At 32.7% G+C, this 9,571-nt stretch overlaps 1 protein-coding gene across 1 annotated transcript; it reads right to left on the bottom strand.

Moving 5' to 3' along the window:
- Positions 1–4,980: 4,980 nt before the first annotated feature.
- LOC131006910 (agamous-like MADS-box protein AGL15) lies at positions 4,981–9,307 on the bottom strand. Its single transcript, XM_057934052.1, has 8 exons — positions 8,696–9,307; positions 6,551–6,626; positions 6,172–6,239; positions 5,995–6,094; positions 5,853–5,894; positions 5,677–5,718; positions 5,412–5,590; positions 4,981–5,307 (listed from the first exon to the last, which is right to left on the bottom strand). The coding sequence occupies exons 1-8, from the start codon at positions 8,875–8,877 to the stop codon at positions 5,214–5,216; spliced, it is 783 nt and encodes a 260-aa protein (XP_057790035.1). The 5' UTR covers positions 8,878–9,307; the 3' UTR covers positions 4,981–5,213.
- Between the last annotated feature and the right edge of the window lie 264 nt (positions 9,308–9,571).

The raw sequence follows: 9,571 nt of genomic DNA, 5'->3' as shown, positions 1-9,571 counted from the left end.
CTATTTGGTGGTTACTTTATCAGAGACGTCACATCTCCTGTCCTTCAAGAGAGCCGTTTCCACCAGACAAGGAACCTCGAAGATTGAAGCCTCAGCCCAAATTCGAATTGCTCTCCAACGGAAGAAATCTTGAGGATGTTCTACGCCAACGGATCTATTCAAGAGTTCTCCTACAAATAGCGCTCGAGGATCACTTCAACCTTCACCGATTCAACGACATAAGCTGAAGCTCTGCCGAAATTGCTACTCAGCCTAAAGGTTAACCTCCCCAAAGCTTGAATCGAAGAAGAGAATTCCAAAGCCAAAATCAGTCACTGCTGATTACATACATTCTCTTACACCTTAGGCAAACCTCTGTTTACCCAGAAGCCAAGGTCAAACTTGCTACAAAGAACTTGTTCTTTGCAGTATAGTTGGCACTCGTTCAAACCTCCTTTCCAAAAGAAAGATTTGAGTGTTTTGAGTGATTCGGAGTTCAGAAGGGTTATCTGACTCTGAGAGTCTTAGCGCGGGTTGTGCTAAGCAAGATAAATCCGACGCGAGTGAAGCGTGGGTACTGAAGAAGGGTTTTCTTCAGTGGTACGATTGTGTGCAACCGGCAAGCACACGATTTGGTTTGTAGTGCACCTGTTAAGAACTTGCGGAGTGGATTGTTGGTCTGATCAACCGACTGTGGATGTAGGAAAGGGTTTTTCCGAACCACGTAAAAGTCTCTGTGTTGTTTACAACTTTCAGTTTTACATTCCTACTTGTGTTGTTTCAATTGATAAACTGAATACTGATTAACTGCAAAGAAAAACCTAAGACCAACAACGTGCTCAACCGAGGCTATTGCGAAACTAAGATTAATTTCCGCTGCGTATGATATCAATCTGACTGATCTATCTTTTGATAGTCAGGAAGAGTGTTATCATCTCTGTTTTAGCAAACTCGACTGAAGCCCATAAGTGCATCAGTTAAGTTCCAGTAACTTAACTGATAACTCCTTACTGAAGAGCGTTCAGTATCAGTCGTCAACCCTGTTTGGTCAAAACTGTTTTCAGTCAACAGGTGTCTTTGTTTGCGTGTAAAGTTTCGTTTAGATCTCTATCTTGAGATCCCTCTGATTGAGGATTTTGTAAAAATAGCCCATAGGTGTATTCCCCCCCATACACCTATTCGAGACCCCCCGGGACCTAACATATAATATAAAATATCAGTACAACGGTAACTTTTTACCGCCAAATTTTCTCTCTCCCATTTTCTCTAAATTTAACCAATTTCTCTCGCTTCTAACCAACTACCCGTTATTCACTCTTTCTCTCTCTCTCTCCCTCTTTTTTCCTTTTTCTTTTTCTTCGCAAGTTTTCAATTTTTGTTTTCTTTTCTTTAATTTTTTTTTTTACATTTAGAATTTTTGTTTTTCCTAAAATTTATACATTTAAATTAATTAAAAAATTTAATACGCATATCAAATTAAATATCATGACATGAGCTTTAATTTAATTTATAATAGTATATAAAAAAAACTTTAAACTAAAAAGAAGATATTCAAATTAATTTTTTAAAATTAATCTCTTTCTCTGTCTTATTTTATATATGAAGTTAGTTTTTCATCTTTTTTGTTATTTGCATAAAATATTTTATGAAATCATGAAAATTATGTACTACATTTTATTATGCAAGACTGCAATTATTTTTATTACTCTTTTATTTCAAGTTTTTATTTTATTTTTCACTATATTCATGTTTTAAACTTGCATGAGTTTTTCATAATTTCTTTTTGCGTTATACTAATAGGTTTTAGTTATTATTATTGTTATTAGTGTAGAGAGATAAGGACCATAGTGCATTTAATTATTTTCATATGTTTTGTCGTATGTTTGGATTGCTTCAATAGATTATTTCGTATTGGTTATATATAAAAATATGAAATTTAATAATATACAATTAGGTTTTACATGAGTTTTAATAATAATATATTTTTTTAAAATCCAACTTGGTGCAGGAGTTTATATTAGTTTATTTTAGAATTCTTTAATCTAATAGAAAAAAAAAAGATAAATTCATAGATTTGTAATTTATTTTTCCTGTAAAAAAAAGTAGAATTGAACATATGATTTATATTTATTTAATTTAACAATAATTTTTTTGGTAATATATATATTTTTAAATGCATTAACTTTATAAATTCAATACAATATTCTCACATTCTTACGAAAAACTTAATTTTCACAATAACCAATCCATATATAAACTAGGCATGTGAATAAATTTTCATATAATATTTAAATCCCCTACTTTATGAAGAATGTGTATTAAAATATTTTTCATAAAATTTAAGGATATTTTTATTTAAAATTTACCAACCTCCTTAAATTTCTTAGTCTGAATACCTCTTAATTTCGATGTCCATCGTGCATCGCACGAATGAGCGTATACTAGTATAATATAAAATACCAGTTTTTTCCCCATCAATTTGATGGCATTTTTGCAATTACAACATTAATTGAGGATAGTATTCTAAAAATTAAAAGAAAGAGGGGAGAGAGGAGAGAGGAGAGAAGAAATGTGGGAGAAGTTATCGAAAAGAAGAAATGCGAGAGAGGAGAGAGAAGACACATGAGAGAGAGAAAAAAAATTAGAGAGAAAAGATGAGAGAGGAAAGAGAAAAATGATGATTTTTTGAAAAATTAAATAATTATATTTTATTTATTTTAAATATACTTTTATACTTCATTAAATTAAAGATTATATCATGATTTTTAATTTGAGATGTATATTGGATATATTTTCAATAATAACAGAATATATACAATACAAATATAATTTACACAATATATAAAAGTAGGGGGTAATTGCCCCTAAATACATTACCTTTGCTCATTTTCTAGAATTGCACATCACCTTTAAAATCTGCCTCCTAATACATAACCTTTATTCTTTTTCTGAAATTGAACATGGTCAGCCAACCACCGATCGGAAAAATGACGTGGATGCCGGAAATGTCACATGTACAGAGCTTAGCAGAGCTGAGCTGAGCAGAGCAAAGCTGGAAGAGTAGAGCTTAGCAGAGCAGAGCTCAGTTGCAGAGATGAAGAGTCAGAGCTCAGTACATGTGACGTTTTCGGCGTCCACGTCATTTTTCCGGCTGTGGTTGGCTGACCATGTGCAATTTCAGAAAAAGAAGAAAAGTTATGTATTAGGAGGCAAATTTTAAAGGTGATGTGCAATTCCAGAAAATGAGCAAAGATAATGTATTTAGGGGCAATTACCCCTAAAAGTAGAGTTGCAAGATTATATTTTCTCCAACAAATTTCTCTTAGTCTTCTCTTCTCTTTATTCTATTTTGTTTTGTCTAAAAAAATGTTAAATTTATTCATGAAAAAAATATCCAATATATATCTTAAATTAAACTTCATAACAAAATCTTTAATTTGGTGTAAAAATCTATATATCACACAATTTTTAATTGAAATATTTTACCACTAAGATTTAAAAATTTTGGTTTTTAACGATTTCTTTAATTTTATTTTTTTGATTTTTTTTTCTTCTAATTATTCTTCTTTATCCTTTCATTAAAAAAATTGTGTAGTTTCACTTAAGATTAGTTATCCAACATGTTTCTCTAATTAAAAATTATGATAAAATTTTTAATTCGACATATAATACTCCATCGATTCATGTTAAGTGTGGTGTAGATGAGAGAGAACAAGTTTAAAAATAGTGGAGAGAAATGGTCTCATTGACAAAATAATTATCAGTAATATAAATTAAAATTTAAACACATACGGAAATTATTGTTATCATGTTTATTAAGTTATTTGGCACGTATTCATTCATGATTCACTGATAGCACAATTGTTATCAGTTTTTTAATAAAATCGAAATCCAACTAAAATAAGTATAACATTATGAATCGGTGTTATAATTTTTTTTGAATCAATGTTATAAAATTAAATTTAATAAATTGAGCAATTTTATTATAAAAACAAATCATTATCTTATTTGCAAAATTATATAGAAATAATTAGTGTAACTAAATTTCTTATATAATATTTTTCCACATAAAAAAAGTTAAATTTAATTATTTACAAAAGATTATTATATAATCTATATCTGATAAAGTTATAGTTTTCATCAAATTTAAGTTGGTTTAAATAGTCATTAATTTGACCTTAATTGTCTTTTATAGATTCAAACTCATAATTTTAACATATATATTATGTAACATTTTAGGATTTTGATTTATTATTATATATAAGATAGATGGTTTAGATGTCCCGAAAGCTAAATGAATTTTAGATTTAGAGAGTAATTAGTATTGTTTTTTTAAAAATAAATTTGCATTTATTTATAATTAGATTTTATTTAATATTTATTTTTATTTAAAATATCGTTCAATCTCGATGTTCACCATACAATACAGATATGTATCAATCCGTACAATACAGATATGTATCAATCCGATCTGAATTAAAACTGATTGTTTTTCCTTCTCTAACCCAAAACCAAACCAAAATAATTCCGGTTCGACAATTTCAGCCCAAACCAAACCGAATTGTCTTGCCAAACGGAAGTGAACCAATGATTTTGGTAGGCTTGGGTTTGCTTATCCCTATTATAGTTCATTTGCTCAACCCAAGACACATTGATCTCAATTAGGCAACCACATCATAACTAGAAATAAATTAATCAAATAGTAGAAAAAATTACATTTATTTTCAAAATAAAAACAAAAAATTAATTATTTTACTGTATTGTCCATATTGTAGTATTTTTTTAATTATTTATTTTGTATTTTGTATTAAAAAAATAAAATAAAATAATAAAAAATAACAAAACAAAAAAAAAGCCACAATATGTACAATACAATAAAATAGTTAAATCCCTTTTCTATTTAAAAAAATAAATTTAATGAATCAAGTTTTTCCCTATTTGGTTAGCCATAACATGTCTAAATAATCTCATATGATAAGAGCCTGGGCAGGTAAAAGGAAGTAAATAATGGTAAAACACTGCATATCTGCTATCTCTGTGTTTCACTGCACCAGTGCATGAAGGCGACACGCAACTCGAGGCCAGAGAAGTGAAACAGCCCCCTCAGCCATCTTCCATGGGGAAATGAAAACAGAAAATCAACCATATTTCTCAGTTACTAACAAAATATACAAGGTGGAGAAAAAGGGAAAAGTAAGCCTCAACAAAGTCTTAAAACTCTTGTGTTCAAAGGATCATCCGTGGAGGCGAAACTGAGTCTCCGAGGTGCTCGATTGAGTTTCCCCATCAATCACCTTTCGTTTCCGGCTACTGTTCCCGTATGGAAGCCTGTCACAAAGAGGAATGGCGAAAATATTAACAAAACGAGAGTCTGTGGAAAACTACAGAAGGACAAGAATTCATGCAGTCATTTAACAAAAAAAAAAAGATACCCCAACTGCAGGGTGGTGTCTGAATCTTCTTCTGCAAGCCCACCGTTGCATGCTGTTTCAGGACTTCTGGAACCTTCCTTCATAGCGGGGTCGCTCTTTATCACGGATGAATGGTACTCGATACAGAGTGGTGGCGTTGGAGAGCTGGTTGGTGGGAAAAAACCTCGAAGCTCTTCAACCTATGTCTCATGTTGATCCATTATATTATTTTCAGGAATGGATCATTATGAAAAGCCAAGAAAATAATGAATGTAAGTTCATTTACCTGTCTACGTAATGTCTCATTTTCCAGCACAGCCCGTTGCTCCTGTGAATGGATAACAGATTAGTGTCTTTTTATAGCTAAAAACATCTGCATTTTACATGGATTTGATTAACATTTGGGTCACTGAAGAAATTGCTCGACTCCTAGCAAGTAATAAAATGAAACAAATTTCTTACCTGCATTCTACACTGTGCCAGCTCTTGCAATAATAATTGCTCCTGTAATAATGGGAACCAACAATATGTCAGAGAAAGTAATATGTAAAATGTAATTACAAATTTTTTTAAGTAGATTATAAGTGTGTGTGAAATGATAAACCTTCCTCTCCTTTATGCACATCAACCCCTCACTTAGTTGCCGTTCAAGTAGATGCAATTCTTGCGAGCTCATGCCCGTTAGGTCTTTACCCATCAGTCGCCTAAACATCCAACCATCAAGAAAATATAACTGGGAGTTCCATAAAGTTTATTGTAAAATATAGTTAAAGAATCATACAGCTGCTTTAGTTTAAGCTTTTCTATCTCCTCTTTGAGGATATCCGCCTCCTTGGGCTGCGGTGGCTTCTGTAAAGACAATGTGAAGAACTTTGAACATAATTCCTTCCGTATTAAACAAAGAAAAGGCAAAATCAGCTACATAACCAATCCACTAATCGACCAAGAACTGGCTACTCTTACAACGATGCACATTTTGTCAACAAATTTAAGGAGTTAACGGAGTGAGGTAAAGAATGCAACTCTTTCAAATAAACAAACCTGTTTTGAGTGCTAAGAAGCAATTAAGGGTTTGGGGCAATAGTTTACAACATATGAGAAACGTGTGGGAAAGGAAAGAGAACAACCAAGATCAATAAGAATGTTGCAATGTACCATACCTCGGGCTCGAGTTCCGCTGCAGAACTCTTCGTAGTTTCCACACATTTCTTGTATCTTGACAGTATTTTTTTCATGCTGTGAAATATAGGCAAATACAATGAAATTAGTTTAGATGGATTTTATCAACCTTTATGTTTGATGAAGATACATCAGATATGATCAAACAAATAGTCTTTATATTCAACAACGGTTACTTGTATACTTTATGGCATGACTTTGGACTCGAGTTTCAAAGAGGGTCCAGCCTCGCAGAAAAACAAAACAAAAAAAAAAACAAAAAAAAACCCGACCTTTCACCGGATCTAAAAATAATGGCATGGGAGCAAATTTCCTGTACCTGGATGCTATGTTTTCAGATTTTGAACACCAAATTAAATGGCTAAACATATTCCAACCTCAAAATCAAATCCCTAGTTAAAAACACCTATGATTAGACAAATATAACAGTATAAGAAATTGCAGAGAAACGACAGAAATTTCGGGCCAACTGCCAAGGCAGCATTCTAGTACCGAAAATTGCTCACATGCCATTTTTTATAGACTCAGTGAAAGATCGGGGCATTTCTTTTTTGCACCTTTTGAAGGTCAGGCCATAAAAGAAAAAATAACCCCATTCAACAATTACCCCCACATCAACTAGAAAAGAAAAGCAACCAAAAGAAGGATAGGCATCGAATTTATATACAACATTGAGGTATTTAAACAACAGTGCTCTTACAGTCAATATTTTACGTCAGTAAATTGTCAGAAGAATTTAGAATTTAACACAGTCAAGACACTCACACCCTTGTTCAGACGAAACAAATGGTCTTACTTTTGCCTCAAAAGATGGTCTTATTCCTTTATTGATGTTTTACAGGGCATAAATAGAAGCATATTGAGGTTTGGTGTGTGCAATAACATGAGATAGCCAAGAGAGAGTAAAGAACATGTCATTTAAATAAGTTCGACGTGCACAATACTTTACACACAAAAAAGGACCTGCTAAGAAAATGTAGATGCCTATAGAACTAATGTAGTTAAGTGATAGCAGTAAACAAAATGATAAACAAGAATCGGTGACATATGGTTTCAGAAGAGTATAAAAATGAAAATTAAACATATCAAGGCATGACCAATCAACAAGAACAGAGTTACACCAACTTTAAGCACTTTGGAGCAAAGCGATCACAAAATATTCCAACTTTCATAAAAAACAATCCATACTACTATTGAGATTACTTTGCTTTTCCTGTGACTTCAATAATGACAATAAAAAATATTTAGCAGCATTCCCAACTTCTCATCTCTATATTAAAAACTACAAACACTAAAGATTAGCAATGGTAATTTCCATACATTTAGGCAATCAACATACATCTTCTTGGCAGATACTGCGGTGGTGGCACACCCTCACTAAATTTTGTGTTAGTAGTTCTCTTTTGAGCTATTAGTTCATATCAGCAAATACACCAAGGTTTAACAGCTGCTGGCACCAAGATTAAGGTAGAAATTGAACCACATTGCCTTTACATATGTCAAATTCTGATACTTTGTCCTTCAAGATATCTTCAATTTTACAAAATGCAAACCATTATATGGCACATCATGTTCTACGGTTCCGAGAGAACAAATAAACAAGAAAACTTGGGCATTGTCGACAAGCACAAGCATATGAAATCATAATAGCGAACCAAATAACAAAAGTTAACTCACATATATGCAAAGTGCAACATAAGGTAAAAGGTTTCTCACATATTTGCAGAGTAAATTAACTCAAGACTTATCGAAACTGACCAAAATCTGGACAATCTAAAATTAGTGTAACAACTGGCGAAAACTTTAATAAACATAAATGAACAGAAAACTCCAATGAATTGGTACCAAAAGGAAGAAAAAAAAATCTTGAATTACTCCAAACCAACAACCAAAATTATCATCAAACAAGGCGACATGCAAAGTCCACAGCCACATAATCAAGACTCGCTGCAAAAATCAAAACAATTCAAATCTAATTGAGTCACTTCATCAGCACCCCCAAAACAAAGAGAAAACAAAAGAAGAAACAGGCACATGCAACCACAACAGGAAATCCCCAAAACAGAGCAAAATCAAATCCTGAAATCCAATCTTAAAAAAGAAGATGAGATGGGCGGCATGCAGACCTTGAATTAGCGAATTCAAATAGTTTTCCAGTGTTGGAAAAAATAATAACAGCAACTTCAGCCTCACACAAAACGGCGAGTTCATTAGCCTTCTTGAACAATCCCGCTCGCCTCTTGGAGAAGGTAACCTGTCTGCTATTGACATTCTCGATCTTCTTTATCTCAATCTTGCCCCGACCCATTTAATCGCACCCGAAATCCGCAATCAGCACCACCGGAAACAAAAGCAACTCAGAAAAAGGGGAGAAAAGGGTTTCCAAATAAGGAGATGAGAGAGAAGGAAGACAGAGTGGCGTTGGGGAAGAGGGAGTATTTATAATCCCACAAATGGCACTGAAACGGCAAGCTTTTGCATGGTCTACTCTTGTATGCAGTGCATGACTCTCTCTCCGCTTTCTCTCTCTTCTTGCCACATTAAGCTCGGACTTTGCTTTTATTGGGCATCTGCGCGGGTCCCACTTTCCACTTTTCAGGTTTTCGTATTCATATTTATGTACAAGAATGGGTTTGTACAGTTGTATACACACAGGGAAAATCGTCCAAATCTGCCTAGATTTGGTAATATCTTGGAGAAGTCTAGTAAGAGAAAACCTCCATGGAGGAGAGACTCTATTTTCGTACCACTTTTTGGGGGTTTGACATTTTTACCAAATTTGTGTTAAATTTAAATTTTTCTTTCCTTATTTGTTATACTTTTTCCGACTACTATTATTCTCTGTTATTTGTTTTCTAATTACTACATTGTTCAACTATGTTGCCTATAATTTAAATATAGTACTATGCATGTCTATATAAGTATATAAGAGCAATTAATGCTAAATACATTGGTTGATTAAATTTATTGAATATGGTATCTATATATATATATATGAAGAG

The sequence above is a fragment of the Salvia miltiorrhiza genome, chromosome 1 (genome assembly GCF_028751815.1).
Source record: "Salvia miltiorrhiza cultivar Shanhuang (shh) chromosome 1, IMPLAD_Smil_shh, whole genome shotgun sequence".
Classification (NCBI taxonomy): Eukaryota; Viridiplantae; Streptophyta; class Magnoliopsida; order Lamiales; family Lamiaceae; genus Salvia; species Salvia miltiorrhiza.
The sequence above is the reverse complement of the archived record's forward strand: the minus strand, read 5'-3'. Positions and strand labels throughout refer to the sequence as shown.

What these genes read in the sequence shown, in the direction of transcription:
- LOC131006910 (XM_057934052.1), bottom strand. Translation starts at nt 8,877, where the DNA reads ATGGGTCGGGGCAAGATTGAGATAAAGAAGATCGAGAATGTCAATAGC. An exon ending in TTTGAATTCGCTAATTCAAG is followed by an intron (nt 6,627 to 8,695) that starts GTCTGCATGCCG and finishes TATATTTCACAG; the next exon opens with CATGAAAAAAATACTGTCAA. An exon ending in CAGCGGAACTCGAGCCCGAG is followed by an intron (nt 6,240 to 6,550) that starts GTATGGTACATT and finishes TTGTCTTTACAG; the next exon opens with AAGCCACCGCAGCCCAAGGA.